This window comes from Solenopsis invicta, chromosome 1 (assembly GCF_016802725.1).
Source record: "Solenopsis invicta isolate M01_SB chromosome 1, UNIL_Sinv_3.0, whole genome shotgun sequence".
Classification (NCBI taxonomy): domain Eukaryota; kingdom Metazoa; phylum Arthropoda; class Insecta; order Hymenoptera; family Formicidae; genus Solenopsis; species Solenopsis invicta.
Window position 1 is genome coordinate 30,775,246 of NC_052664.1, and position 15,373 is coordinate 30,790,618.

General features: G+C 36.9%; 2 protein-coding genes and 1 long non-coding RNA gene across 8 annotated transcripts in view; 1 reads left to right on the top strand and 2 right to left on the bottom strand.

Moving 5' to 3' along the window:
- Nucleotides 1–15,373, top strand: part of LOC113004321 — a 32,361-nt gene that overhangs the window by 4,865 nt on the left and 12,123 nt on the right. The gene's annotated exons all lie outside the window — the stretch shown is intronic.
- LOC105201790 (ankyrin-2) overlaps nt 1–15,373 on the bottom strand; it is a 30,931-nt gene that overhangs the window by 997 nt on the left and 14,561 nt on the right. For 5 of the 6 annotated variants that reach the window (XM_039450841.1, XM_039450845.1, XM_011169994.3 and 2 more), the window contains 13 exons: nt 14,995–15,178; nt 14,800–14,919; nt 14,375–14,459; nt 14,185–14,202; nt 13,870–14,094; nt 13,554–13,699; nt 13,104–13,312; nt 12,813–13,017; nt 12,158–12,347; nt 11,932–12,070; nt 11,409–11,688; nt 10,962–11,114; nt 198–7,209 (listed from right to left, as the gene is read on the bottom strand). In XM_039450841.1, the coding sequence (XP_039306775.1) occupies nt 212–7,209; nt 10,962–11,114; nt 11,409–11,688; nt 11,932–12,070; nt 12,158–12,347; nt 12,813–13,017; nt 13,104–13,312; nt 13,554–13,699; nt 13,870–14,094; nt 14,185–14,202; nt 14,375–14,459; nt 14,800–14,919; nt 14,995–15,178 (8,952 nt within the window). In that variant the 3' untranslated portion in view covers nt 198–211. The remainder of the gene's footprint in view (nt 1–197; nt 7,210–10,961; nt 11,115–11,408; nt 11,689–11,931; nt 12,071–12,157; nt 12,348–12,812; nt 13,018–13,103; nt 13,313–13,553; nt 13,700–13,869; nt 14,095–14,184; nt 14,203–14,374; nt 14,460–14,799; nt 14,920–14,994; nt 15,179–15,373) is intronic. The other variant, XM_039450836.1, reaches the window with a different exon arrangement.
- On the bottom strand, nt 7,226–10,500 carry LOC120358134. Its single transcript, XM_039450964.1, has 2 exons — nt 10,333–10,500; nt 7,226–10,049 (listed from the first exon to the last, which is right to left on the bottom strand). Exon 2 carries the CDS (start codon nt 9,980–9,982, stop codon nt 9,113–9,115), a length of 870 nt encoding a protein of 289 aa, XP_039306898.1. The 5' UTR covers nt 9,983–10,049; nt 10,333–10,500; the 3' UTR covers nt 7,226–9,112.

Consider the following 15,373-nt stretch of genomic DNA (forward strand, 5'->3'; position numbering starts at 1 on the left):
TTTTAATAATAAAAATAAAATATACATATTTATTACTTAAAAACAATAACGTTTCAAAATATTTGCATCAAAATTTAAATTACATATGGTTATCTCAATAATTCTTTATAATGTAGATTTACTTTTTTTTAATAATTAAAATTAGATAATTATCAATATATGTAAATTAAAAATCCATTAAGATATCTGGTATTTACCCACGAAAATTGTCCTATGTACCGCTACTTGGTGACGTTTTCGTTTTACCGTTCCTTCCTGTCCGTTCGAGGGAGCGGTCAACCTCTGTTTCTTCTTCTGCGTGACGTCCATTGCTGTCGCTGCTTCTCTCGGATGTTCCGACATCCTGTTGCTCTAACAAAGGCATCTCAAGAGAATCCGAAGAAATGCGTCTTGTGCTGCCACCATATTGCTCGGCGGTTTCTTTTGTGTCTTTTATATTGTTTAACGAATCCGAGCTTAAGGATGGAAAGTCCTTGGAAAGGGTCGTCTTCATCTCTAGAGAATCGGAGCTTCGACACATCTGGTGATGTTTCTTGTCTGCATCTTCCAGCTCTAGAGAGTCCGTACTGGTTTCCATAATATTGCTTTCCTTTTGAACCGTTTGTGCCTCGAGTTCTTCTGGAAGGGTTTCCGGAATTAATTGAGCGGTGGCTTTCTCAGCATCGGTAATCTCGAGCTGCGAGATGTCCTCCGTGGTATCATCTTGTCGTTCAAGTTTCTCCACGTTGGACTGCGCGAGGCGTATTATCTCGTCAATCTCTTTTATCCTCTTTTCGTAGTCATCTGATCCGGAAGTGCTAGGGTTGACCGATCCAGGCGCACTAGTCTCCGTCCTTGAACGAGGTAGATTTTCCAATTTGAATTTGTTCTCTGGACTTTCATGTTCGAGTAATTCCTCTTCTTCGCGAGCCCGTAGCTCCATCAAATGAGCCTCTCTGCAGGCTTTCTCTAAACCCTCGAAGTCCTTTAGTGAGGACAACGAGATGTCATCGCCGTGACCTGAACGAGTTGTATATCTTCTCGGAAGACTGCCGTTATTGCTGCTGGAATCCTGCGAACCGCATTGTAACTTGCGCGAGTTCTCAGCCGCCACGGTATTCTCCAAGTGCTCGAATTCCTGTAGCGAGGTTAAAGACGCAGCATCGTGTTCCGTAGGTTTATTGAAATATTTCTTCCCTAGAACATCATAGTCTGGTGTGCTACCAAAGCTACCACGCATACTTCCCACACTGCCTATAGATTCTTTGTGACTGCCTAAACTGCCGAGTCTACTGCTGCCGGCTTCAAAATCAGTGATCTCCTCTTCCTTAATATCTTCCAACGGTCCACGGTCGTACTGCTCGATCTCATAGCCCCGCGCGTCTGCATGAAACTGCATTTCTACCCATTTCTTATTCTCGTACTGCTCTTCGTCAGAATAAGATTGAGATTGGTCCTCGTTTGACACCTGAGGCGGGCTTTCCTCGGTCTCGAAATCAAACAGATCATCTTTCCTCGATGTTTGACTCGTTGATACTTTCGTGTCCTCTTTACTTTCCGCTATCATTTTCTCTAGATCGCGGTCGTACTGTTTGTTGGTGGTTTGAGGTATCGAGCTAATGCGAATGCTCTTACCTTCGGCATCGAACTCCTCCGCCTCACGTCCGACTTCTTCGATCACCACAAAGTCATCGATGATGTCAGGCTTGTCGACGAGCTCGAACGAATCGCTATCTGGTGAATGACGCTCGGACTTGTCCTTCTCCAAATCCTTTTCTATAACTGTGTCGAAGGACATGCCTGATGTTGAGGATAGAGACGTGCTGGCCTGCTGCAGCATTGCATGGACGGATGTTACTGGTTCGAGACTCTCGTCTTCAATCATCTCGTGATCCAATCTCTGTTCCAAATCTGTTTTCACATCCGTTGCCTCTATATCCTTTTCTGCATCTCTTTGTACTTTTAAATCTTCCATCTCTTCTTCTTCGGGCTCTTCGCTGTCACTGGGCCTTGTAACTCGCGTCATTATGTCTACGGATTCAAGCACTCTGGGCGCATCCATAGAGGCTAAAATGGCTGAATCCATGATTTTAACTTGATCCTCTTCCAACACTTCGGCCATAGACTCCGCTTCTATGTTCATACTATCGTCTATAATCTGTTGGAAAATCATCTCAGACGAACGTTTCATGCCACATGGTATATGACTGTCGATTTTGTCTATGGTTTCATCCAATGGTATTTCTTCGCTGCCAGAGGAATCCGATACCTCGGCCATCTCGTGTTCCGCGTCCAACGCGCTCTCTAGGTTTTCATCTATTTCGTCCGCATCCACGTCCGCTTCCTCCGAAGGTACCAATGTCTCTGACAGCTCACTGGTACTATCAATGCTGCCGAGATGGCCCGAACTGAGAGAATTCAAGGACTTCATGGATTCGTGAGAGCTCAACGTGCTTGCTGCAGTTTGATATTCTTGCGATGTTGGTAATGTCTTTGACCTCTCATATTCGACAGACATCATCGCCGTCTCATATTCCGACGCCGTCCCGGATTGCACGCCACCCACGGCGGATTGTAATGCCTCGACATCGGACGAACTGGGTCTGCTTCCACTGCCAATTTCATAGTCACAGGACTGGTAGTTGCTACTCTCAGAACTCGAACCGACATCGGCCTCGCTCTCCGAGGTTTTAACTCTCTTCGCTATCCTGGACGGTTTTTGTCGTCTTCTAGGTGCCGGATGGGGTGGTGCCAAGGAGGAGTAGCTGTCATCTCTGTTATCCATATCCGAACCAACATCTGACGATCTACTGATAGGAAGCGGACTGGGACGACCTTCATCTTCTTCCTCCTGTTGTTCCTCAACGGTTATTATAGTTTCTTCTTCTTCGTGCTTCTCGATGTCGATTTCAGGTGCTTTAATTACATCCGTTGGTTTGTTTTCAATGATGTCGGCAGTTGCTTGGATAGATAATTTGTCATCTTCCTGCTTTGCTTCGTCGAATGTTTCAGTTTTTACAATTGATTTTTCGCTTTGCGTAGTAGCTTCAGTTTCGGCTTCCAATTCAGCTTCCGTAGAAACATGTTCGATGGACGGTGGTTTGTACAAAAACGGTAAATCGTTTGGGATGGATTCCGGTTGGAGTTTGAACTGAAACTCTGAAGGCGAATCTTTAATCTGAAACACTGTCTGACTGTTTTCGCTCAATTCTTCTATCAAGTCTTGTTTAGCTGCTTCTAAGGACTCTTTCACCTCAGCGATTTCTTTTTTTACCACTTGATCCAGCACCGTTATCGCATATCGCGCGCTTAAATCGACGCTTTGAAGATCATCTTTCTTTATTTTCAAGGCACAAGTATCGGAAGGAGCAGTCGTCGATTTGCTGGGTTTGTCGTGCTTTTCGGTGGTTTTCTCCATATGTCGTTTGTATTCTTCACTGGGAGGTTTAATTTTCGCCAAATAAGTCTCTGTCCATTCTTTTAGCACATCATCAACTCTCGCACATTTTGGTAGATCCGATTCTTCTTTCTGAATTTCTTTAGTCTCAGCAGTTTCTTCAGCAGTAGCTTCTTGCTCTTTTATTGTCTTGTCAATAGAAGTTATTTTACTTGTTTCTTCAGCGTTTATTTTTGCAATTTCCATAGTTAAATCTTTTGCTTCCTCCTCTTTTATAGGTATCGTTTCCGTAACAGCTTCGGTAATACTTGTTTCCCAGTCAAAATCTTCACGGGGTATCGATTGTCGTATACTAGCCACCAATTCGTCTGTTGGCGTCTTAGCATCGTGTTCACGTTGTAGAGCATCGACCAACTCTTGACAAGAAATTTCTAATTTATTTTCTATTAGTTCACTGTCAAAGTCCGGCTCGATCACTGGAGTCACGGTAAACTTTGTTATTTTGGATGTGGTAGTCGCAACGTCACCGGCAACCGATTCTTTAACTTCCGATTCGATCACACTGATTTCCTCCGAAGACTTGGTTACAGACTCTTGTTCCAGGTCCACGGATTCATCTTGCGAGGACGTACGGGTACGTCTTAAAGACGATTCATACTCTTCTAACTCCTGATTAAATACCTGAGAAGGCTGTAATACTTCTGATATCTCAATCTTCTCATCGCCGATCATCCAGTCCACCGGCTTGATATCTAGATCGCTTACATGTTTTACCCTTGGTGAAACCATCGGTGGACTCTCAATTTCAAAACTATCCGCTCTTCGTCTGTCCCCTGAGTCGTATTCTCTTGATGGAACAGTCGGAGATAAAACATGCTCTTGAATCGGAGGATAGTCTACATTAGCGTACTCGGACAGAACAGTGCTAGAACTGACAGTCACGTCTTTCTCCTGACCGATCTTCTCTAAAGAATCTACAGCTACACTTTCATGTAAGGAAGGTACGTCCCTACTCGTCTGTTCGGATACTCTGTACTCGTCTAATTCCAAGGACGGTACATCAACCGAATCCTGTCGACTATCTGCGCCTGGTTCCAAAATCTCGAGTACTCTAGCGCCCGAAATATCCGACATCATTTTGTCTTTCGGCAAACTGACATCCTTCTGAAGTGGCTCGATATGACCGCTCGATCTATCCGAACGAAGTTTATCGGAATGTGGACTGGACGCAGGCTTAGATAAATCCTCTAATTCTCCAGTATCAACGTCAAGAGTTTCTTCGAGTTCCATTTGCTCAGATATACTACTGGGGCTGATAGTGATGTCTCTGTCCTCAAGTTTTGCTTGCGAAGATGATTGTAAACTTTCTTCTTTATCATGCAGTGACGATTCTTCATCTTTTGTTATGTCTTCGCTTATACTATCTCTGGTATATCCTTTCTCGAATATTTCTTCTTGCATAGATATCTTTGCTGTTTCCGTAATTGGACGATCTATTACTTGTTGATCTTTCTGTATAATACTTTCAAACTGTTTTGTTAAGTCATCCGCCAGTTTCTCGTGATCAGTATCGCTACTCTCTGAAATTAACTGATCTAAATATTCTTTACTCAACATCTGTGGTTTTAATTCTGATGTCGACGATCTTTTCTCAATCTCACTCTCAATCGACTGTATCAAACCTTCCGCTAGATTTCGCGCTTCGATTTCTTTGGCCATTAATTGTTCTTTCTTCTCCAAGGATATTGATGCTTCTTTACTCGAAAATTCGTCGTCTTTTTTAGTCTTTTCAGTTAAATCCGTCTTGTCCTTTTGACTAGGTACAAACTGTTCAACCTTAAAACTCTCCAAGCTCTCTCTGTAAGATTGTCCTTGCGCGACCATTTCAACCTTTCCCAAATCTATCTCTTCGAATTTAGCTGTTTTAGGCAATTCCTTAATATCCTCTACCTTCTTTGTATCGTCCCTTTGGATCCTAATTGCTACATCTACATCGCTTTCCCTGTCTTTACTAGTTCCAGATTTTTCCGTCGCAGTTCCCTCGCTGTCCTCTAGTAATTTAAATAATTCTTCTCTATTACTCATCTTTTTGGACTCAGAAGCGCTTGCATCTATCACTTTCTTGCCTTCTGTAACATTCATAGACATTTTCTGTACAGCAGTCTCGTCCACCTCTTTGCTTTTACTCCTTTTCTCTTCTAGAGTCTCAGCCGGTGACTCCTTAGTCAGCTTAGATTCCGATGACTCTTTTTGTTCCACTTTCTCCTTCTCCTCGTGAGTTATAAATTCATCCTCGCCGCTGGATATTTTCGACGAAAGTACCTCTTTCTTCTCCACCTTACTAGTAGCCTTGGTATCAATCTTCGAAGTAACTGTATCGAAGTCCTTGTCTCTCATTGCGCTTATATCCTCGAACATCTTAAACGCATCCTGCACGTCGGTGAAGGTCTTAGAAAAAGTCTGAGTTTTACTCTTTGTGGTCAAACGTTCTTCATGCGAAGTAACTTCCTCACTGGACTTCTTCTCGGTGACGATAATAGTCTCATCCTTCCTCCCCGGAAAATCTTTCTTTATTCCTTCCTTTTCCTTTGTTGTTGTTCCTTCCGTAATACGTTTAGGTATACGCGACTCAAATTCCTTCTTCTTACTAGATGGCGAAGGAATATCTTTTCCTTTCTCCGTGAAAGAATCTTTTAACGGTTTCTCCTCGGGTTTCTCTAGTAATATTTTACCTTTTCCTTCCTTTTGGGTTTTATCCTTCTCAGCCATTGCCGTAGAAATTGGGATGCGAGATTCGAATTCTTTTTTCGTCTGTTTGACGTCCGTGTCAATTATAGGTTTGCTCTTCTCGTCAAAACCAATATCAGCAAACATTTTCTTTCTTTCCATTTCCTCTTCTTCGAGGATTCGCCTTTCTTCTTCGAGAAATTGATCGATTTCCTTTGTATCATCCAGAGAAAATGACTTGGTTTTAACGTCCATTTGTTCCGTCTCAAATATTTTCTTTTTCGAGCTAACTTCTGGGATATGTGCGACCGATCTCATCTGTGTTTCCTCAGCGAGTTCTCTTTCCTTGTTTAATAATTCCTTGCAAATCTCCATCACCGGCTGAGTTGTTATCTTTTGGACTTCTTCACGTACTTCTTTGTCGTCGTCGTTTTTCTTTTGATCCTTTAGGTCCTTCCGCGTCTCCTTCGTCCATTTATCGCTTTCCGTAGCAGCTTTCAAAATCTTGTGTATTTCTCTCGATTCCGCCACGTGTCTCTCCTCGATATCGATCTTCTCCTTCGTCATTTCCACCGGACTCTTTTCCGCGCGACTCTTCTGATCGTCGATCGACTTGCCCTTGAGAGAGGACTTGGAGGAGTCTTTTTCGGATTTGGACGAGTCTTGCTGGTGTATCCTTGGTGTGCCCTTTACCATTTCCTTCTGTATTTGCTCTTCAAAGTAATGCGCCTTCTCTGCCACCGAACATTCCGAGATGTCCGGCATATTAATATCTTCTATAGTTTCCGACCTTATGACGTCCGAGATGCCTTCCGTGGTCCCATCACCCTCCTCAGACGCGATATTCGGCTGACACGACTCGCTGTCGCTCTCGTTAATAGTTAATTGAGAGGTCCTCGAGATCTCGGATTCAGATCGTTGATAGATATCGCGTTTCCTCGAAATATCCTCCCAGAATTTACGCTTCTCCGAGTACGTTTGCCTTTCGAGATCAGGCGACAGATCCGATTCCGACTGACCGGCGCATACTTTATTGGGATAACTAGCATCTACGGATTCTAGGGGACAAGCCGCTTTTTGTGCAAAGGATTCGTGGATAGCGGCATCTAGAACAACCAAGAATTATGCTCACATTATTTTTTATTAGGCATGTCGTTATAATGACTGCGATACATCATATTTATTTTTTTACAATTGTTCTTTTTTTATTCACAGCGAGATCTGGCGATCGAGAACTTCCGTAGCGCAAATCCTTCATTTTTCTTTCTTTTATTTTCTTTTCTTTTCTACAGTCGTGGCAGGTACAAGATGTATTAGAGTCAAGATGCGTTGGAGCCGCAAAATGCAAAACAGCAGTCCGTTAACTCGAATGTCGATTAATTTTCTACGTATATAAGTCTAATGAATCTCATTAATTCTACTAAGATAATTATTTGTATATAGATAATATAATTCTCATCAAATAGATATATAATCTTTTTGTTCATGATATCTTAATTCGAACGAAAAACTTAATAAAATAATGGACTTGGTCTGTTTCATATTCAACAGCTTTAATTTATTATAAAATACAACTTAGCAAGTTTTGAAACGTACGTAATATCGCTCTATAATAATTATTTTTATTATATCTTTAAATTTATTATATGCATAATATAATGCGAATTATAATTCTAGTTATATTTATTTAAAATATAATTTGTCTATTGTTCTTGCACGTACAACGACTTAAAAATAATATTATTGCCAAGAAAAGAAAACCCTCATTGAGTATTATTGTATTAATTATCTATGTACGTATTTACATATTATATCATATAATTATAATTATATATATGTATATATGTATATTGTATATCTGTTTATATCGGAAAATTTCTTTAGACTGCGGAGACATACTCTTTTGCATTAATATCCCATACGGTTGTCTATGATAATGTTGAGGACGGCAGTTCGGTCTGCAAGTATAACAAGTACACAAATATTGCGTTATTATCGGTTTTATAACGAGAACATAAGAATTAATTTGTCGATAATCGTTTCGACGCGTATTGTTACTGGATTTATATAAATGAAACAATATTCGCGATGTTTAATACTTGTCATAAGCAAACTTCTTTAATCAATTTACGCTATTTCAAGTTATTTCAATGTTAAAATTTATTTTCCAGAAATCAGTTATTCGTGTATTTTACTTTGTTCGAAAGGTGTTTGCCCTATTGAGAATTTATTGACTTTTAGGCACGGTGCAAAAAGGAAAACGTAAGAATCTGTGATAAACTACAGTGCCCATAGATTGTCCAGAAAATAATGTCTGCATCAATTATTTCACACAATATATATTTATTTTAATATCAAATTTATGCATGCAAAGGGACATTTTGTTTACACATTTTATTTTGAACTTACTTTTTTCTTTTTTTATGTAATTTTTTATATTAAATATTTACTGTGAAAAAGAATGTGAAAATTATTTTTTGGGCAATTTTTGTGGGAAAGGACTAAGACAGAAATAAACAGAAAAGAAATTAATTAATAAAAAAAATTGCTAGTTTTTGTTAAGAAAGACTGTAATGTTTAATATAATTTGTCAATAAACTTTGCGTCATTTAATGTAATTACACTTTCGTGATCATTTTAAAAGATTTCGATAGATGCTTGATATTGTCCAAGGACAGTGAGAGAGATTCCAAATTTCTACTTATCTTTCAGAAAAAAAACTCTTAATTGAATCAAGATTTCTTACATTCATGTAAGGTGTTACTCAAACTTGTGTTGCAGCAATCGTATCAAATCTCATTAAATAACATCAGTGACTTTATCCGATCACAGATCAATCGCAAGCTCTGTACTCCTGTCATTCATAATAATGTTATCCTGTTTAATGATACGTTAATTCTTGTTAAGAATAATCATAATCATAGAGATTGTGGAAATTCTTTCTGGCCTTTATTACAAGGACTGTATTATTTTGCATTCTTTAAATCATTTCTTTTAATTCTATTGGACTTAATCGACATCCTCGATATCGGTATGGTAATCGTTGATAGCTTCATCGACGTCCGGAACGTGCAAGGTGTTCTCGATTTTATTGGACATAACGATTTGCGACGCGACCATGTCAAGGTCCTCGTACACGTGATTGTAAGCGGCCGCCTCGTCCAACTTAGTCTCATCTTCGGATCCTTCCATATCCTCGCTGTCGGTGTTTGGCATATCCGGAATGTTCAGAGCGTCTTTCTGGTCGATGGAAATCTCTTCTCGCGACAATCGGTTTCGCACTTCCGTGGAGAACGGTCCGTCGCCTTCCTTGGTCGTGACCATCTCGCCGCCGTATTCGATCAGGATGTCCGATCTCGGCGCGACATAAATCGTCGGTTGAATGTCGTCATCACCCTCCATGTCCTCCAAATCTGTTTCTCCTTGATAACTGTTATCAATTACGTTTAAGTTGCTATTGGTGTTTTTCTCTTCGATCTCGCTGTAGATCTCATCGACGTCAGTGAGATTTTCTGCAAAGCTGCTGCGCCGCGACCGAGATCTGGCCTCACCGTCGGATATAAGGTAATCCAGATTGACGTTGACCTTCATCGCAGCCGAAGCCTCAGTGCCTTCCGTCTCGGTCACAGAGATTACCGGATTTTCTCGCGGGGCTTGCGGCACGGGGTTAAGCTTGCCGATCTTAGTGGTGATTATTGTCAACTCGCCCTCGGAGTCCGTATCGGAGAAGTGCAACGATGTGTTGCTCATCGTAGCATGCAAGCGTCTTCTGGCGGATCTAGACTTGCGCTTGACCTTTGTTCCGGAGGAACACTCCTTGTCATTCGCTTGACTGTCCTGCTTCATGACGCAATCGTGCTCATTGATTTTCGTTGCCATGCTTGCTTTCTTATGCCGATTGTAAGTGCAAACTACAAACGAACTTGAAAATGAAAAATATCTGAAACTGAAAATATTGGAAAAGAAAAAAATTAAAAAACACAAAATAAAATTTTTAATAAATTATTGAAAACAATTAAAAAAGCGTACTCGAAAGTTTCAGTGCAAAGATAAAATAAACTTATAATTTGTGAGATCTATTTTAGATGTGATCGCGCGTATTTAAAATAGATTTTATAAGTTATAAATATATATTATTTTTGCATCAAGCCCTTTCAACTTTAATGAGACAAACGAAAAGACAAGGTTAGTAAAAATAAATAACTTGTGATAAAACTGAAAAAACTCACGTTTTAATAATTGCGTTTGGGTATTTGGGTAAAGAATGATAGACACGAAATGTGCACCGTTCCCTTCGTCGGTATGGATGAAACTAAAGAAGTCCGCCCCATCGATACTTTCAAGCATTTATTGATGTTCACGTCTAATTAAATTAAGGAAGCCTCACTCAACTCTTAAACCATAAGTCGATTATCTTTCTCCCCTTAAATTAAAATTAGAATGACAATCGAATTTCATCATTTCCAAGTCAAGACGAAACGATATTTGACAAAGGATTTTCTTTCGACTTTGTCAAAACATTTTCTCTTTCTCATGTTACACACTTTGCTTACGAACGACCTACATCGCCAGACCTTTCTCAAGACATCGTTATATCAGTAGACACGGTATAAAAATACCTTTACGTAATAAAATATTCATCGACAACACTTTAATGCTTCATTACGCAAGTTCTCTTTTTGCACCTTGCATTTTTAGTGTTATAGACGAAATCAAATTTAAAGTTAGAACTTTTTCAATTCGAATAATTTCATTTGCAATTTGATATCCATTTTCATGAAGTATTTATTAATATTTGACATTCGCATGCATGAAGTCAAATATGCTCTTTCTACTTACTACATTTTTTATAACATACCTGTTTGTTCCTTTTGCAATGTGTCCGTTATGAATTTCTTTTCTGTTGGCGAAAAGGCTTCGTTAGGCTTATCAGTTTTTTCCATTTGCTCCATTTCGTACTTTGATTTATAATAATCTAGTTTTTGATTTATGATATTTGAATCTTTGTAACCTGTAGCGACAAAAATATTATTAGTAATAATAAAATAAGCAGGTGCCGATCAATCTTTAATTTCAATTTTAGATTTTTAAAATAAATTTTAATTTTATTCTTAAAAAAATAAAGTTTTTTTAAGAATAAAATTAAAACTTATTAAAATATTTATTACTTTTTATTATTATATTAATTATATTACAAATTAGAATTATTTCTAATTTAATTTATCAAATATTTAATGTGAAGATAATGAAAAAATGTTTGTTATCCTTTATATTTCTTTTGCATTATAATATTTAATAAACGTACCTTTTAATCTCTTTTGTTTATCATTTTTAACAATAGTATCGGGAAGGACAATATTTAATACACAAATAGGCTGCTGAGGTGGTTCTCCTTTAGCAACTTTCGGTTCTCGCATGAACAACATCCTCGCTACTGGATCCAATAATGGATCTTTTACTTTAACATGGAATGACAATCGATTCTGCCGAAAAGCCCTAAACGTGAACTTCAACTGCATACCGGACTTTGTTACTGGCACTAAGTTTCCACTAAATTCGATATAAAGATCTTTTCCGTCAAGAGCCTATTAAATAAACATTTGAGAAATAATTAATTTAAACCATATTAACATATTATTAACAATTTTCAAATAGTGATCTTATAAAAAAAAAAACAAATAAGTATTAATATCTGTTTTATATTCAGGACAAAGTTTTTAAGATAAAAAAATTTATCTAAATTAAATAAAAATTATGTACTGCAAAATTTATTTTTAAAATTTAAAGATTTTACATTCAAGATTTGTTGCATTATATTATGAACGTACCTCAACATCGCGGCTTTTGACAATTTCCGTAAATTCTTCTTGCCTTTCCAAAGTGTGCATGCCTTCTTTGCCATCGGTCATACACAATATTCGCAACGTAGCTTCCAATATGTCCATTCTCTTTGAGTATATTATGAAACTATATAGAAAGAAGCGTTTGTTTATGTTAACATATGTTGTAAGAATTAAAGGATTATAATGCATATAAGATAGAAAAGATGCTTACTTCGTTATGTATGGCACATGTAAGGATGCTTCGTACAATTCCGTTGCCATTTTCGGTACTGCGGCAATATTTCTGCAATCCATCAACCAGAATCGTGCTGAAACGGTAGTGGTAAACGACACTCTGTCGTTCATGAAGGTTAACGGCGTTGATCCAGTAACATCTTCCCATTGTGACTCGTTGGTTCCACCTAAAATTAATTAATTTTTATCATCTCAACGATATTATATATTGTAGAAACAAAAATTAAATTCATGTCTTCATTAAAATATAACCCAAAATACTTCTCAGCAAAAATAAAAAGTAATTAGTTATACAAATAAATTAATTTATAATGATTAAATTGTAATCTTGTAATTAATTTAACTAGATGCTGATTTTTTTTTATATAAAAATTTAGTAATTATTAGTAATATCTTTTTTCTTTTATTAGTACAAAATAAGTTTCAAATATTTTTTTATTAATACGTGAAGAAAATAATTCACATTATTTTTAAATTGATCATACAAACATGCACATATATTTTTATCATCAAAAATAATTTCTTATTATAATCAAATTACTTTTTTTTTTAATATCAATTACTGATAAATTTGCAAAATAAACTGTACTTGTTTGTTTGCTTGTGTAAAATTCTAAAATATTCATAAATACCCGCAATGCTACACAAGAGGCGTAACGTAGGTGTCTCTCCACCATATTGATTGATCATTCCCTTGTTCGCGGCTTGCGGTACGGGAATCGTAAGGGTTATTGGTTTGTGGAACTTCCGTCGTCTGGGTTCGATAGTAATCACCGGTGAAACGGCAACGCAATTGCCGAGTAGTTTGGCCGTGAGTTCAGACGGAATAACGTGCGCCTAAACACAAATGGGAGCTTTACATTCTTCATCGCTTGCCCTCTTACTTGCGATCGTATAACAATTGAACTTATAAATTTAATTACCTGTAAACCGACTTTGATTTTTTTCGTTAACGCTCCCGGTGGGAAAACTGCTTGCACGTTGTTCGCCACGCTTGATAACAAAATGCAACCCTCGGCGCCGATAACGTGAACTTCTTGCTTGATTCTCGTTACGATAGCGAAATACTGCGGGAAATCTGTGGTGGTTATGCGAATAATTCTGTTCGAGTATGCTACGCTCATCTGAGGATCTGGAAAAAGCAATGGCTCTGTTTAATATTCTATTAAAATTAAAATTTTTAAGCATTTATTAAGATTGTATAATAGTTAACTTAAATATATGCTACTCAAACAAGACAACTCATCTAATAAACTACGCATTATAAAAAAAGATTAAATAAAATTAAAATTTCAAATTGCGTGATAAACATTTGAGGATTAAAAAGTAAATAAAATTTGATGATAATATATCAATTTTTTGAAATTGTATACCATAAGGCGTATTAAGAAGAGTATCGTCATTATCCGCAGAATTATCGTGTTCCTTCCACGTTTCTCCATTTTCGCTTCGCAGAATAATAATTTCTCGTTCTTTTCCGCGAACAGATGCAAAGTGCGGTATGTCAATTAAGACAGGTCTGAAATAATTCATTTCCACGTAAATTTGAATATTGAAGAATTAACGTTATGATTTAATAAATTTTATATTTAGTATATCGTGATAGGGAAAAGAATACATGTTTTGCATATAATTTTGGCTTATGTCTAATACGAGTATGTTGAAATTATAGTTGATAATTAAGTGTACCCTAAAAATTTCGCGCCCACTGGACCCATCTCGATAATTCGAGTAGCCAGGGCCTCTCCTTCCATCAAAGGAGGCGGATTTGCTACTTTACTTGTTTTTACTAGTCTGCACGTTACGCGAATCGGCATCGTTGCTCTTCGAGGCGGTACAATAATACGCACACCGCTGTGTCTGCATCCTTTCATGGCACCGCCACGTGCGTCAACCAGAAAACTTATTAAAAATCTGTAAATCCAAACCCTTGTAATTCTTTGCACTTATTTAACATTTTTCTTTTTTTTCTATCAGACGAGTTATCTACTGTTTTATACTTACGACCTAAAGTGCAGCTTCCTATAAAAAAAAATATACATTCTTAGATCAAGTTTGAACAAAAATCTTTAAAAGAACTGTTCTTAATTATTTCAGTTTTAAATGAATAACGATTATTTTATGCAATTATATAATATATTAAAATTATTTAACTGTCTACATTGTCTTATGGAAATAATTAATTAATATTTACCCCAGATTCAGTCCGTCATTATCAAAATTTTCTGCTAAACAGTAATTATTGCTTTGTGCAAATTCTTGCCTTTCTTCTTTTGTAACTAAAATAAGAATAAGTTTTATATAAATGCACCAATTTCTTTAAAAAATTATCTTGTTTTTTCAATTGCTTTATAATACTTTCATTTAAATGGAAATAAAATATACACACTTTGCACATAAAATATCAAAAAGATGATTTGAAAAATAAATTGCTGGACTTGAAGAATTTTATTTACTTATTCTAGTAATTTTATTTTTGGATTTTATTGTAATTTTAAATCAGTTTATACATAATTGTCAAAATTCATAATTTGTTACAAAATTTTAAGCGTTATAAAAATAAATATTTTTTAAACAAACTTCTAAAATAACTTAGATAACAAAATTTATATTTTTTACCTTGTCTGTGCACCGGGTCATCCCTAGTAACATCAATAGGCAACGAATCATCCCTTAGACTCTTCATTAAATCTGCCGTAAGATATCGATAAGGTTGTTCGTTAATTAACGCGTCAGAACCTGAAGAGAGAAACTTTTCTTTGCAAAAAGCATAATTATTCTACATTAGCGTTATTTGTATCTATGAGCACATACCATTTTCGTCTTCCGAATCAGACATAAAACTAGTTTCTTGCAAGCTTTCTGGAGCTATTACTTTGTACTTTTCCTCCCAGTTTTTGTTATCTGGAGTCGCACTGTCGTAAGGCAATCCCTTCAGCACTTCCATCACAGAGATATATCCTAATTTTTGTGCTATGTTCAGTGCCGTTAAGCCATCCTACGACAACGGGTTTTATAAATTTATCAAAATCTAATACTATAGAATTCATATACAAATTTTTATAATATTTAAAAAAATTTGTATATTTATAAAAATTGATATCTGATAAAATCTTAAAAAGGATAAAAGTTTATAACTAATTGTTGTAAGAAATAAGATTTATAACATTTTATATTTAATCGATAGTATACT

Coding starts and splice junctions, on each gene's coding strand:
- LOC120358134 (XM_039450964.1), bottom strand. CDS start 9,982: ATGGCAACGAAAATCAATGAGCACGATTGCGTCATGAAGCAGGACAGT.